This window comes from Molothrus ater, chromosome 3 (assembly GCF_012460135.2).
Source record: "Molothrus ater isolate BHLD 08-10-18 breed brown headed cowbird chromosome 3, BPBGC_Mater_1.1, whole genome shotgun sequence".
Classification (NCBI taxonomy): domain Eukaryota; kingdom Metazoa; phylum Chordata; class Aves; order Passeriformes; family Icteridae; genus Molothrus; species Molothrus ater.
In genome coordinates, this window is record NC_050480.2 from 87172077 (window position 1) to 87187658 (window position 15582).

General features: G+C 42.5%; 1 protein-coding gene across 1 annotated transcript; it reads right to left on the bottom strand.

Moving 5' to 3' along the window:
* Positions 1–5919: 5919 nt before the first annotated feature.
* Positions 5920–14904, bottom strand: LOC118685361 (glutathione S-transferase 3). The gene is made up of 7 exons (XM_036380861.2): positions 14798–14904; positions 12360–12466; positions 10522–10573; positions 9674–9806; positions 8398–8539; positions 7234–7365; positions 5920–6688 (listed from the first exon to the last, which is right to left on the bottom strand). Exons 2-7 carry the CDS (start codon positions 12444–12446, stop codon positions 6545–6547), a joined length of 690 nt encoding a protein of 229 aa, XP_036236754.1. The 5' UTR covers positions 12447–12466; positions 14798–14904; the 3' UTR covers positions 5920–6544.
* Positions 14905–15582: the final 678 nt, after the last annotated feature.

Below are 15582 nucleotides of genomic sequence, written 5' to 3' on the forward strand. Positions count from 1 at the left end.
TTGGGTGTGCCTAAGAACCATGCTGAAACTGCCTGTGGTCTTTATACACAAGGTAATAAAATTGTAATAATAAAATACAGGACGTACACTCATGTTAGAAAAGTGTTGATGGGGATATGTTTCACTGCTGAAAGTGGAGATTCCTAATCTTCTATATTGGAATGAGCAGAAAAGACACAAAAATCTTTGGGGCCCAAACCTATACAGTTCATTTGTCAGTTTTGAAGAGGCATCCCTCTTTCTTCAAGGAGAGACAAGACACTACCCAACTAGTGAAGTCTTACATGGTAAGGCTAAAAATTACCCCCAGATCCTGCAGATACATGTTCTCCAGCCTCAGCCCTACACTGCCTTCATTTTAGCACCTGTTACTATTAGCAAAAAAGCACCATGGCACTAGAAAAATAATGTGCCTGTCTAATTAAGACACAAACACTCCTGTCATAGCTCTGTTTTGCTCTGTGGGCATACTCTGGGAGAATGCAGAACAAGATGCTCTGAAAAGTATCAGAGTTATACTGCTTATTTCAAAGATGTCTCTGTGCAACCCATTCTGAAACTTCTCAGAACTAATTGTTCAATCAGGTTTTCAAAGGAATCCAGAAGAGTTGTCTTCCAGATCACCCCTTGACTAATGTTCTGCAGCAAAACTGTCTGCTGAATATAGCAAGAGTTAAATAAGATAACTACATCCTTGAGAAAGTAAGTGGAAGGATATTGTCTGCTTGAACTAATGTGTATCCAAGTAGGCTGGCAGGGCTGGGGTCCTATGTACTAAGCTCTGGCATCTGAGGCTCAATGATCAGGTGAAGCTCCCCTTCTCTTTCCAGAAAGCCTAACATTCCATTCCATCTCTGGGATGACATTTCCAGGTGTGAGATTAAATGGTAGAGCTGCAGTGTTGAAATTGGTCTGAAATGAAAAGTAGTGCTTGTAGGGTAAGCAACACAAATCTGCAGCATAACTAGAAAATTGTCCCCTGTTCTGCATTAGGATTAAGTGATGCCTAAACTAGGTAGCCCTTGGGTCAATGTCAGAGTCAAACATACAATGATGCTATTTGAAAATCTCCACTATACACCCAGGTCACATAAGCATTTTCAGATGTCAGTGGCACACTGGGAGCTGGCATATGGCTGATAATCCACTGTATTCTTCAGCTGCTCCTCCTCTGGGTTCCTGCTTCTCACATCAGTGGGAATTTAGGCAAACTGCATTTAACTAGACTAAATGCCTCTGGTTTATTAATTCCTATGGATGGAATACTGATTCAGATCACTGAGTTTCAACTTTCCTACTTATTATTACTTTATCTACTATGAAATGTGCGAATTATTCTTTTACCTCTTTGATAAAAATGTGAAATAGTGAAGTGCCAAGGAGCTGGTTTCTTTCTTCACCTACCTAATATGTAGTTGCAGAGGGGTCAGGACCAGGCTCTTCTCAGAGGACCATAGTTAAAGTAGAACAGGCAACAGGCACAGGCTGCAGCAAGAGAAATTCCAACAGATATGTGCACTGAAACAGAGCCTGGAAGGAGCTGCTGGAAATGTGTGTATATATCCTTCTCTCTGCCCTGCACTCCAAGGCAGCTTGCAGACATGCTTCCACTTAGGAGCTCAGAGGTTAACCATGCCTTACAGATAAAATACATTATGATAACATTATTTGTTGCCACTGACTCCAAAAGCGTCACATGTTAAAACCGAGCATCTGGTGCTTGGAGGTTGCTGCAGCAGGGTCTGTCCCTCAGGCGGGTGTACTTTTGGGGCTCTGTGGCTGAGGATGGCTCCGGGCTGCACCGCCTCGCTCCAGCCAGACCCCACCGCGGGCCCCTGCGGAAAGCGCAGGGCCCCACCTGGGGGCAGGAAAAGTAATGGCAGGCTAATTCCATGCCCAGAGCTCCTGAGTTGTTTAAAGGGAACCCGGGGACACGCCGAGGAGTTGCCTACGACTCAAATTTTCCCCTAGCAGCAAATAAAAAAAGCCTTTCCTAGGAGCAAGGCTGCGTTCCGAGTGCAGCAGGTTTCTCCTGAGAACTCCTCTGCACCAGCAGTGTCCAGGCGCCCTGGTGTCCACGTCCTGCACACCTCTGGAACACGAACTCTGCCCTCTTGGACCTCAAAGGTGTGGTCAGCACCAGCAGGTCCCGGTAATCCCCGCGACCCGCTTGGAAACCTGCTGAGGGACCAGCCTTTTAAACCAGGCACGGCTGTGCGGGGCATCGGCTCCAGCGGCGGCTCCGTGAGGGGAGGCCCGGGCTGCACCAGCCGGACACAGCCGGGTCCAGCCAGACACAGCCGGTTCAAGCCCGTTCCAGCCGGACACAGCCGGTTCCAGCCAGACACAGCTGGTTCAAGCCCGTTCCAGCCGGACACAGCCGGTTCCAGCCGGACACAGCCGGTTCAAGCCCGTTCCAGCCAGACACAGCCGGTTCCAGCCGGCCACAGCCGGTTCAAGCCAGTTCCAGCCAGGCACAGCCGGTTCCAGCCGGTTCCAATCGCCCCCTGCTGGACACGGCTGAGCCACGGCCTGGGCGGGAGTGGGGAGTGAGTTTAACACGGGGGCAAACGCTGTACGGCAGAGTGCCAGGGGAAAACAGGGGAGAAAGTGCCTGCAAACCCACGAAGAGAAGGAGGGAAGAAGGCAGAGGAGTCAGGAACAAAGGAGGGAGGTTGAGTCTGGGAAGAAAAGGAATGGGAGGAAGGTGTTCAAGTTTTTGTTTTTCTTTCTCACCAACTATATGAATTGGTTGTAGTATATGGTAGAGATAATTCATGCTATTTATGTATAAAATATTGTAAAATCCAAGCTATGTCTCTGACCACTCCAGCCGGAAGCAGAGCCTCATTTTTATTCAATTAGTTCCTGGACAACGTTAAGATAATATCAAGCCTGTTGATGTATGAATGGAACCTTCCTGGGCCATGATCACTGACTTCCCTGGAATGTCTGGGCCACCCAAGAGTGATCTGCTCATCGGAGATTGCATCTACTACCGGTGCCACCCTTTACATGTGAATACTGACTTCTCCAGAGTGCTCTGACATCATCTGGACACCTGGAACCGGACTTTTGTCTACCCCTGTACATGTATGGCCCCAGTTCTGCATGTGAAGGGACACAAAGGAACATTGGGTCATTTCTGCCCCAGGCAGAATAAACTGTATATAAGCTCGCTGTGAGAAGCAGTTGGTGTGAACAGGGGGAGACTCTGCCATTCGATTCGGGAGGTCAGATCCATTTGTTCACCCAGCACCAAACCCAGGCTCGATGCTGACTCTTGGCTGTGGTGGTTGGTTTTCAAAATTCTATTTTGCTGACGATCTAATAAATCCTTGCTAAATTTTCTTATAAAATTGGCTTCCGATTTGATCATTTATAACATTGGTTATAAAGAAATTTTCCCCAAATCGAGTCTGTTTTGCCTATGGTGGCAATTGGCAAGTGATACTAAACATAGGAATATCTGCCAAATGCCTGCTAGAAGCAGTGTTAGGAATCCTCCAGTCAGTCGACCTGGCTAGTTTTCCCTGGATCTGGCATCTTGTTGTTTTTTTTTTCATGTTGCTATAGTCAGGTGAGAAGAAGTGCCACAAGAAGCATGCAGGAGACTTGAAAAATTCCTATGAATAGGTGATGCTTCTTTTGCACGTTCAGATGTGCTTAAACAAATAGCAGAGTTCCACTGGAATTAACTGAAATCTACCAAAACATCAGCAAGCACAAGTAAAGATCCCATACTATCATCAGAAACCATAACTTGTACTAAAGCAAATATCCTGTACTTGCTAGTAAATCAGTGAGAATTATCCCAGTGTTTTCAATGGAAATGAACTTGTCATTCCATTGGCAGAGTGTTTTAAACCAAAAATGGTTGTATAGGATCACAACCCTTACCTCCACCAAGCATAATTTATTTGGCTATCAGAATGATGCTCAGGCTGATTTGTACATAAATAGGTCTTACCAGAGCAAGAGTTGAAGAAAACTCCTAGTCCTTCTTGGAGAACACATCAAAACTGCCTGTCTAACACCTAAGTGATTTGTGACAGGTAAGAGTGAAACAAATCTTGAGGTTACTGTGCATTAAGTAACATTTAGCCAGGAATTATTGGGTTGGCAACATTGTGAAACATAGGAGAAACAGCAACAAACATCTGTACATTTTACTTGTTTACCACTGTCTTGAAGGTTGGTAACAGAACTGAAGAGCTCTTATGTGTTGTAAAAGCACTACTGAAGTCAGCTAACACCCTAAATAATTACTGCTAGAGTGCTTACCAGGACTCAAGGTTGCTCAGTAAAAAAAGATATTCTGTAAAAAGCTTAGATTTAAGCTGATTGCATCCCTAGTTTGCCCAGAATATGGAAGATCACCCTAACAGTTTGTAAACCTGCTGCTCTTTACAGGTTAGAAAGTAAATTGACAAACCTGGATGGGAATATAAAACTAAGAAGGCTATCAGAGTTAACCCACAACACTGTGCAGCCTTGCATAAGCAAACATGGCTGTAGATTTTGTATGGAGAAGTCCTCATGATGTATAAACACCTTTAGGTATTTTTCACTTCAAAACAAACCAAGAAGCTAAGTAAAAAAAAAAAATGAAATAAAATTGGAAGTTCTTATCAACAATTTACTGAAATATCAGGAAATGAACCATCACCTGGGCCAGACCTGGAGCCTTACAGGGTATGTCTGCATTAGTGGTCTGGAACAGGAGGATGTTTTAAAAATTAATTTCTTAACTGTGCTTTGGCTCCCATCATAGTGTGATCTTGGAGTGTACAAACTGGAGTTCTTTCTGGGTGAAGTTAAACTGAAAAATGTGCTTCAAGAGTGCACCAAATGCTGTTTAAGTGTCATTCAGTCCACAAAACCACTCTTGAGCTCTGCTGAAGTTAACCCTGTCCCAAACACATGCAGTGTCGATGACAAGGCTTCAGTGCCAGCTGTTCTTCTGCTGACATTCATTGCTGCTGTACCACTCTACATACTTATAGGAATAACCATCAGCTGTTAGGCTTATCACCAACAGGTACTGGCAGAGGCGCCTCCTACATCTGCTACATCTTTCCTTGTGGAACTCTTGAACAGCATTACACAAAAACTTTCCTCATTTTGTGGAGAAAAAGTTCACTTAGCAAAGGAATTATGATCAACAACCACAGCGTTTTCCAAACTTTTCTAATGAACTAATCTGAGATTAAACCAAGGACTGAACTGTAATTGCAATTGACACTACATTAGCTGATAAATTACTGTAGGTCAATACAAACTTTGTATACCTGGCAATGAGGGGAAAGTGTTTGTAGCACTGCAAACTTCAATCTTGCTCAAGCTGGGGAGTCTGACGAGCTCACAGGTGGGGAACTTCTTCATCAAATATCAGATGAGTGTACTTACTACATCCCAGTGTCAAGCAGCATCCTTATTTCTCAACCCACAGCTAACACTGGAATAAACCAGGGCCATCAGAGATTGAGCACAAGTCTTTTCTTGTAAGCTATGTCATTAATGTAGAACTATAAATAAAAAATATTAAACACCAAGGTAACATCCTGCAGAGCAGCTTTTCATAAACTAAGTGCAATTTTTTGAAGTGATTAAAACAATTTTAAATTCCTTTGTCTAGGTGTCTGTGGAAAACATAGAATTTTAATAAAAGAGGAAAAGAAACATTTTGAGTTTGGTTGGTACTAGACAGGAGCCATATCAGGTTTGTGCAATGGTTTACTACCTCCCCTTCACATCTCTATTCTCTTGTTTATAAACACAAACAAAATATACCTTTCCATGAGGCATGTGAGTTAGCAACGGCCCTCCTCATATAAAATAAAAAGAATTTATCCTCCAAGAAAAGTAAAAATTATGTTTGCAAGCCTCAGCTTTCATTCACAAAACAACAGGACAATGTGACTATATAAAAAGTTTATTTGATTAGTACAGGTCCTCTAGATACAGCAGTTAAACAAAAGCATCATTTGGCAGTCAGTTTATTTCCTAATTCAGTAATAAAAGTGCAGCTTAGTTATAAAGGCACAGTGTTGACATTTAGACAAGTCACTGATGTCCAGTAGAACTTGCAGGAGAAAGAACTCACTCCCACTTTCTTTCAAAACCACTTGTTTCATTTGCCAACAGTGATATTGAAGAGGAATAAAGGCCTACATTGGAAGCAATTATCATATAAAAATCTGATCTGGATCTAGAAAAAAGTCCTCAGAAATAGCACGACATACTGAAGCTATCAGTCAGCAACTCACATTTCTCTTTTCTGCTGTTCCACAAAGTCTCTAGGAAAACAGTGTGCTTGCTGCCATTTCACTTGCTTAAAATTACCAGAAAAAATCTCGAGATGAATGAAGGAGAAAATAGGCTAGTACTGAAGTGTTCTAAAAGACACCTGCCTGCTGTATTTTGTGTCAGGGCATGACCTCTTTCCCACTGAAACACTTCTGGAACACCCCTTTGCCTTCCTTCAGAGTGTAATTGGACATGTGCAATCAGGCAGCTCTCTTACAGCCTGCAGCCAGGCAAACTAATTTGCTTTTACATCATAATACATGCAGAGAACTCTCCTGACAGTCTCCACATATTTATCATCAGGAACAGGTTTCCTCTGGCTTCCTGGCTCCAGAAATTTCTTGATTGTGGGGATGCTGCTTATCCTTGCTTTAAATGCCTAAAAGGCAAACAGTAAGTACAGGGTATTTAAAGAACAGAAAGTAACACAAGAAAAAACCCTACTTTACTGATTTGTGTAACATCCTTTAACAAGCTGCATGTGGAGACAAGACAGGAAATATGGTTTCAAGTGTGGATGAATTTTACTCCCACTCTCTTCAACCCTTTTATTTTCCACAGTAACAAATGAGCCATCTATGTTGTATTGATATGGGATGAAGTGTTAAGTTATCTGTGGTTTCTAAGATGTACATTACTAAGATCGTTCTTGTGATCCAGAAAATATCTTCCACTTAGCAGTATCACAGAACTGGTGAGTGTCAAAAAAAGGGAGGTTGCATTTCTTCATCTGTGTACAGGGGTTACTCCAAAATATAACAGTTTCTCTAGATGAAACATCTTACAAGGCTCTTCCTAAAGCAGGAAAAGCAAGACTACAATGAAAAAGTAACAAATGTTTGTGGAATTATTTACACGGAACAGACTTTGAAATAAAATTTATCACATTTATAGCCATATGGACATCTTTTTAAAGCAAGGTACCTGTAACTGAGGAAAGCCTGAGAGCACATCTGACTTCTTCTCTTCTACCATTAAAATGGCTTCAAGAAGATGAACATCTGCCCAGCTAAAATTGTTGCCAACAAGGAAGTCCTGCCCATGGTCTTTCAAAACCTAGAAATGTCATAGATGAAAACACTCAGGTCTGGACAGCCAGCCAGTTTACTAGAGAAAGTAAATTCAAAATTCATAGGCACACCTTCTTTGACAACACTACTTTCCTTTTCATCCTTCTCTCCCATGCAGCTAAAAGGGGGAACAGGGTATACACCAGCAGTCACTGATCATTTTACAGCAGAAATCCAGAATACCAAATCCCAGAGTTTTTCTTACCAATCCTTTCTTCCTACAACTCTAGGTAACCTTGTGTACTAGACTATAGGGTTAGATACCTTCTTGGTATTCACATCTTTCAAGTCTAATTTATCTGGATTTTTTCTATCTATTTTTACAGCTTCAATGGGAAAATAGAGAGTATGAAAGTATAAAAGAGATATATAGTATAAAAGAGATTGGCCTAAAGCAATAGGGCTAAGATGCAACAAGTGGACTATAGGGCAGAATGCACCCTGGCAACCACCTATAGGAGACCTTGCAAAGTGAAAAACTGTTTTCTCTTTAGTCTTTAAAATAGAGAGGAACTATTCCTGCTAGATCATCCTGTCCATACATATTAATTTCCATTGAGAGTACCTCTTGGGTCCTATCTCTCAAATGATCAGTTAGGGAAACACCAAGATTACAGTATGGCTAGAAGCCAGCAGTGATAGCTGTGTATTACTGTGTTTACAAAAACCCAAATGAAATGTATTTGAAATGTTAAACGAAGAAGACAATTAGCACTGCTTTTGCAATGCAAATTACTGTGGTGGGGTTGACCCTGGCTGGGTACCAGAAGTCCATCAAAGCTGCTGTATCCCTCCCTTCCTCACCTGGACATGGGGAAGAAAATACATTGAAAGTCTCTTGGGTTGACCCACCCCAATGTATCTGATACTGCTCTGATCCCCCTCCAGGCAACAGACAGTATGGATGTTCTGGTGTAAAGTACTGCACTGACACTTCTGCTTCTGGTTGTGGTGAAACACCCAGTGTTCCCATTGTCATCCCTCCAGAATCAGGGAAGGAAATGATCCTCCTCCGTACCTGTTCATACACTGGGAAATACCTGCTTGTCGCCTTTTGAATTATTAAAGCACGTTGTTTCTCTTTATCCTCTGCTGATAAGAAAGGGAACATCAAAATGAAGCCCATAAGGTCATCAGTTCCTCCAACATACATATCAATCCTTGAAACCAAAGCAAACAAAAACCTTAAATAGAAGGCACCTTCACAAGCCAAATCACCTTATATTTGTTTTAGGATAGTAAACACTGAATTTCCCATCCCCCTGTCGTGGTGCCTTCCCCCCCACACTCCTTTCCAGGCTGCAGAGTGATCTGAGAAATGCTTTTTTAAGCAATCTCAAACAAACCCCCTCATGGAAATGATTTCTGCAATTAAAAAAATATGTCACAGTGGGAGTCTTATTTGTATTTGTAGTGATTTTGGCTCTTTACTTGCTTCATTGTGCAAGTTTAAACAGGATTGCACAGAGATTAAGTGTGTACCTTTGGTGTTACAGATCACTTCACAATCACCAAAGAAACACACAGCACCACAAGGAGTCATTCCCAACTGACTTAATTGTCTGGATGTATCCCATCTTCAGAATTTCATCCAAAGTCCAAGTAGTGCCAAACAGATAAATAATGGGGTTGGAAGTTTGTAGCATACCAGGTTCTTCATCCAGCTAAATTATCAGTATAGCAGTTCTTTGGATTGTCCCTTTCCCAGAGCTATCAGAGCAGGTTTTGTACTGTAGATGGACCTTTAAAATGCTACATACTGAGACAGCCCCATCATACTTTTTTTTTCTTCACAGACACAACATCAAGATGTAATTTCACACAGATGTTATTTCACATGAAACCAATAGTTTTTCAACAGCTTTTAGCTGTTCTTTCCCTAGCTTTCAAAGATCTAAACCACACAGTTTTTCAGTGCAGTGGGACATCATGCAACCACAGATAATATCAATGACCACTCTTATTGTGTAGCCCAAAGTTAGAAACTAACCATTTCTTTCCAGAGTTTTCTGGTTACAGAAGTAGTTCAGCATCTACATGCCAGTCACCTCTCAAATACCTGTCAGGCTGTATTAATCTTTCAGTAAGGCACAATAAAGCCATGACTCAAATATTTGTATGTGAAAAGTAACTGAGTTAGGACAAATCAGTTGGCTTGCATCTAACTGTGGCTTCTCAGGCTCACTGCAAGTTGTGTATTGCTGAGCCCACACGTGTGTGTGCAACTATGCAATTAATTCTAGATGCATCTGAACTACTATACTAAATTCAAGAACAGTAATACTGTTACATACAAGGCTCTTTCCTTCAGGTCCTTCCCATAGAGGTTGTACTTTGCTGCAATGTAGCTGAGGATGGCTCTGGTCTGCACCATCTTCATCCCATCAATCTCCACCATGGGCACCTGCTGAAACAGCAGGGATCCACCTAAAAGGACAGACACACATTATTCAGCTGATGTAATAACTCCATGTCAGATTTCTTGCTGTCTTCAGAGGAACATTGCTTTTATGGTGAGCTTGCTGTGGGTAGCCATTGTATTAAACTAGAGTTCTTCCATGCAAAAAATAAATTCCAGTGGTGCAGACAAATTCAACTGAAAAGCACAATTATTGCGGGTTACCATCCTTCCTTTAAAAAAATTTCCCTGAAGTTTCAGTCAGGACTATGTACAGCAGCTTTTGAAATGAAATTGAAATGCAGTGGAGACAATCACACTAAACATCTCAACTGAGTAAAAAGTGTCTAGTTCCAAACAATGTAAAAAACCCTCTGTTCCATTATTCAAACACTATTTGAAGCAAATGTTAGATCCTCTTATGACCAATCTTTAGGCTATATCAGGATATAACATGAAATTTTGAGATACATATTTTCTGGTTACTGAAGCCCATGGTTAAGTTTGTGGGACCAGGTGGGATGTGTAGACAAATAGAGAACAGAAGAATCCAGAGGCCGGGCAAACCCTGCAGGTTGGAAAGATACTCAGTTTGCAATTTCATCTGTCCACATGTGGAAAAAAACAGCCTCAGCAGCTGCTCACAGCTCTCAGCTTTACTCTTCTGTGTGAAAAGTCTTCAAAGACTTCACACATCTTCTCTAAGTCTGATTTCAGATTTCTTGAGGTTTCACATGGACTCACCTTGTAGGAGTTTCTCATACTGGTCTCGGGTTTCCAAAAACTCTTCTTCAAACTGACAAAAGAGAGTGAGGAAGAAGAGGAAATAAGAATCTTTTCACATTTGTAGAAGAGATAAACTTTTAAAGCACCATAAAAGGAAAAGAATATACATCATGGGTCTTTTCATTTCAGATGGGAAAGGAAGATCACACCAAGGACAGAAGTGCTGGCAGTATCTCCTGGACTGTCACACTTGATAAATGGTGCTAAGGGCAACCCTAGCAGAAGAACAGGCAATAAGAACTGGAGTGAGGATGGTTTGTTTGGTATTAAACCGGCAATATAATGTGTAACAATCAACAATACAGCCTAGGCTGTCCTTAATATGCTTTCTGGAATGTGGAAAAAACCTGCTGTGCAATATTTTGATTTGGGAGCTAGACAGGAACGAATTCTTTGGAAGTTAAAACAAGCTTTTACAAAATAGTGTACAAGTAGCAAGCCCTGCAGGAAGTTTGATATAGATGCATGTTTCAGACTCCTGAGAGTAAATATTCACAAGATGAGAAACAAAAAGATACAGAATTGCTGGTGATCAGATGGATGTAGTTGCACTCAGTACGGCTGAGGATGGCTGGTCCAATCAGTGTTATTTATGGAGAAACTGAGTTCAAGATTAAGACCCCAAAGTTAGACATCTACATGTATGTGTTTGCATGTGCCGTGCATGTCTGTGATCAGTGCACAACATGGAGACTAGAAAATGGTTGATGTTACCAATCCCTAAATGCCTTGCTCAGTCAGCCTCTCATAACATCTGTGCCACTCAGTAATTAAGATTTGCTATACTAGAGAAACCCCAGAAGATCAGGCATATTAACACACTGCCAATGTTCAACCACAGCAAGGATGATCACAGTCTAAAATTCAGGACCCAGGTTTCTGCTGAGGAGAAGCTGAGAAAATAATATTCCATGGAAAAAAATGTAGTAATTGCTACTTATCAACAGCTTTTTTTTAAACTCAAAAAAGAAGAGAGAGGGACTTAAAACATAGGAACAAATGATGGATGGAAGCAGACAGTTCTGTCTTCTGCAAGGCCTTCAAAAAAACACTGGTGGTCTTTTTAAAAAACTTGTATTCCTTGGCTCAGTTCACAAGTAACTGTATGTACTGTAACAGCTTATTGTGTAAAAGAGGGCACTCAGAGCAAATACTAGTCCTTTATGTCCTCAAACTGTATTACCAGTTTACCACCAAGATGGCCAGCAAATTAATAAGTAAATCATATACCATCAGAAAAAAGTAAAGGCTGTTTTAGCTGTTTTACCCAAGTATTTAAAGATTTCTGATTTCCCTACACATATGAGTCAATTTGCTCACTTCACCCTCCTAAGTTTCATCTAAATGATGCTAGACACAACATATTTTGTGTTACAGCTTATGGAGGATGCAGCCAGTGGAGTGAAAAATAAAACAAAAATCTCTGTGTGAGCATTCAACTGAAAACAGGAAGACTAGAGAAAGTAAATTGCTGTTCTACCAGATAACACTTGTTATGCAAGCAACACATCTATCAGCTCAGCAGCTCTGGCTCATTAATCAAGTGCTTAATTAAGGACTGCACATTCTTGTGTTAAGCAAGTGCCACTGCTTACAGTGTCACTGCTCAGAAAACATGCAACTTGAAGCCATGCTTTTGTGTGCCTGAAGTAAAAGTATTTAATTACACTGAATAGCCAACCTTCATTTACTATTGCATCTTGGCATGCCTATTCTTTTTTGAATAATGACAAGTGATCTGCCTCAAAGACGAGCTTACCAATGTGCAGCTAGAAGTTAAAAACTCTAAAACAAACCTCGACCCCAGCTGCAGCCAGCAACCAACGAATCGATTCCATCTTGCCTCTTCCATCAAAGTAGTAAAGTTTTGGTTTTGTGGACATGACTTCGAACTTTCTGTAATCTAAAAGAGTTATAAGAGATAGAAAGTTAATAATTATACAGAAATCTGATGGCAGCTGGAATAATGGTTCACTGGTCACTCACACAACAGAAATTTAAGTTAATTTTTGATAAAATATTTTAGCAAAGTTTCAGTCTAAACTGATTCGATTTTCTTGCTGCACAGTCAAGTCAAACTATTTCATACACTTTTCATCCCCCTGAAATTCAGGAAAAGTAAGTATCAAGTTGCTAAGTAGGAGATAACAGAAAAAAAAAATAAGTCACCATGAAGAAAAACCTTAAAACGTTTAGAAAATGTAAGTTTTAGCACTGAAGTTACACAGACACCACTAAAAGCCAAGTCTTGATCAAGGAGAAGAGGTAGGAAACCCAGTTTCCAAAACTGGCAGATCTTGTATCAAGGAATGCCAAAAGTATCTAAACATTAATTCTACTCGTTTGGGTGAAGCATGGGAATGTACTTTTAAGCCTCTCACTTTTTTTTCTCGCTGTGGTGATCTAGCAATCAGTAGCAACTTCAAAAATATCACAATATGAGGATCAGTAGAAACTTCAGAAGAATGACTTGTTTCTTCTGTAATAATCCAGATTAAAATACAGAGTTTCAGAGTGTTGCACTACTTATCCTTCTAGAGGCTGCATTTCTTTCTATTAATAAACCCTGTTGCTATGCAAAACTTTATGGACTTTTCAGATGATCCAATGCTGCTTTGCACTGGATCATCTGAAAAGTCCATAAAGTTCTTTAATGACTTCATAAATGAGGCTATTAATTGTTGTTTTTTGGACAGACTACTGTTTAGGCCTCAGCAGAAACTGGATTCTGCTGTAGAGCCATAAGACAAAAGAGCAATCAAATTTAATCACACTGGCATTTCACATGCAGAACTCCCTTATAGCAAGTCCTTGCTGCAACTGAGAGCTGTTTTCCCTCTGTAAGGAATTGTCACTTCAATCCACAGTTCAAGTAATTCTGGAAAAGAGGCTCTTGGCAAGTGAACAATAACCTCCAGTTTCCAATGTTCCAAGAGCTCCTTCATAAGCAGAGGGAAAAAAGACCTTGGGCATGCACAAAGTGATCTGCTTGTTAGCCAGCAGGCATGAAAAGAGAACACAAAATATGAGAGTGCATCAGGCCATGGGAATTCAAACGAGCCTGGCTATTCCACCCTGCCTGCTCAGGAGCCTCTGATTGCTCTTAGGTGACAGGGAACTAAAACACTGCCAAGTACTATCTCTGTCACTGATAAATATAGCAGTGAATTAGAAAAGTATCACTGTGAACAACGCAAAAGAACAGAATTAAACAGGAGCTACTTGTAATACAGTTACATTCACAGAGAAAGAAGAAAAAGGCCAAAGGTGATTTGTAACTTGTAGTTTAAAAAACTAAAGAAACAGAAGAATCGCTTTTCCTCAGTGCCGCTTGTGGAGACGTGCTCTTAGCAGGCCAGTGAACAGGTCACAGGACATAAGCAAGTCACTGATGCCCAACACACCTCAAGGTAAAGGCATGGTGGGTGCTTCTTTTATAATACTTTATAAATAATATCTTCTTAAATGCCAGGGGATCAACAAACTTTGAAATGAGCTGTAGCATTCTAGGTTCCTAGGACTGAGCCTGCTATGCCATACTGGAGAAAATCCAACTTGTGAACTAAAATCTGATGGAAAGAGCACTCAGTGATGGGCAAAGAACTTCTCCCTTCTCTGCCCTTTATCAGAAAGCAGTAAAGTAGCAATTTGCAGCCAGGAGCCACAATTACTGGTAGGTTGCTGTCCATTCCCCTCAGCCTGACACCTCAACAGGAAAATAGACTTTGTGAAGAATTTGTTCCTTTGCTGTGATTGATGAAGGCCACCTGGGCGAACGGGGCAATGAGGGAACATGAATATCAGTGCAAGAAACGATCGCTCCCACGCAAGGAGAACACGGAGCAGAAGGACATCGGTGAAGAGGGCCAGGGGAGCAGCTGTGCTTGGCACGTTCCGCACATCCAGGGCTCTGGGGCCCGATCTTCCCTGCCTGCATCCAGCAGCCCAGCAGCGCTTCCACTCTGCACCCGCAACACCAGCCCGGGGCACGTCCCCTGCTCAGCGTGTGACAGGCAGCAGCCCCGGGGCCATCGGCTCCCTCCCCTCCCGGGGACAAGCCCTCGGCAGACATGAGATGACGAGCGGTCTGCGCTGTGACACGGGGAGCCCGGGACCGGATCCACGGCTCAGGCCTGAGCCCGCCACAGACTCCCGGCTCCCCGCCTCACCTGAGCCAAGGACCGCTTGGAGGGGGAACGGGAAGAGGGAAATCCCAGGGGCCCGCATTACTCACACACACGGAGGGTTAAGCGGTGATGCCGAACGAGCACACGACGCCCAAGGCAAAGCACTCGGGCCGGCCCCGCCCGCAGCCGCGATCAGCTGCAGCCTCAGCAGCCGGCCCCGCCTGCCGCCCTCCCCGCCCAGGCCACGGGACGGCGACGAGCGGAGCAGCCGCCAATGGGAAGCCGTCAATTTGCAAGTTTCGCAAAGCCTTCTGGAAAGACATCTCACCCTAAAGAATTTCGCTAAAATTTTTAAACGGGGTTAAGAACTGGTTTTTCTAGGTTTTGTCGCTGCAAAGTGATGATTCCATGCGTTGTGTCACTGGGTTTTGAGCCATCTTCCAAACCATGAAGTAAAGGGAACCGGCAGTATTGAGCTATAAATACATTCTGAGGAGCCTCATTGTCTGGATGTGAGGGCGATCTGGCTGCGACATCTGTCACCCCATTGATCGCCAGGGTTGATTCGGCTGATCTGGCTGGCTAGGCGGGTGTCCCCTTCCTCCCTCAACGCTCCATGTGCGTCCCTCCCGAAGCTGCGCGCTCGGTCGAAGAGGACGACCTCCCCGATAGAGACGGTACCGTTCATCGGTCAAGGGTATACGGTAGCTGCGCTCCCCTGCTAGAACCTCCAAACAAGCTCAAGGTCCATTTGTAGGAGAACGTAGGGTAGTCAAGCTTCCAAGACTGCAGACACATCCAAGTGAGGCGCTGCATGGGGCAGTCTGCCATCGTTTTGTACTCATATGCACATTCCGTGAGTGACGGTGTGTGTATGCAAATTATTTTATTT

What these genes read in the sequence shown, in the direction of transcription:
- LOC118685361 (XM_036380861.2), bottom strand. Translation starts at nt 12,446, where the DNA reads ATGTCCACAAAACCAAAACTTTACTACTTTGATGGAAGAGGCAAGATG. An exon ending in GTATGAGAAACTCCTACAAG is followed by an intron (nt 9,807 to 10,521) that starts GTGAGTCCATGT and finishes CTGTCCTTTTAG; the next exon opens with GTGGATCCCTGCTGTTTCAG. An exon ending in ATTTCCCAGTGTATGAACAG is followed by an intron (nt 7,366 to 8,397) that starts GTACGGAGGAGG and finishes TGACATTTCTAG; the next exon opens with GTTTTGAAAGACCATGGGCA.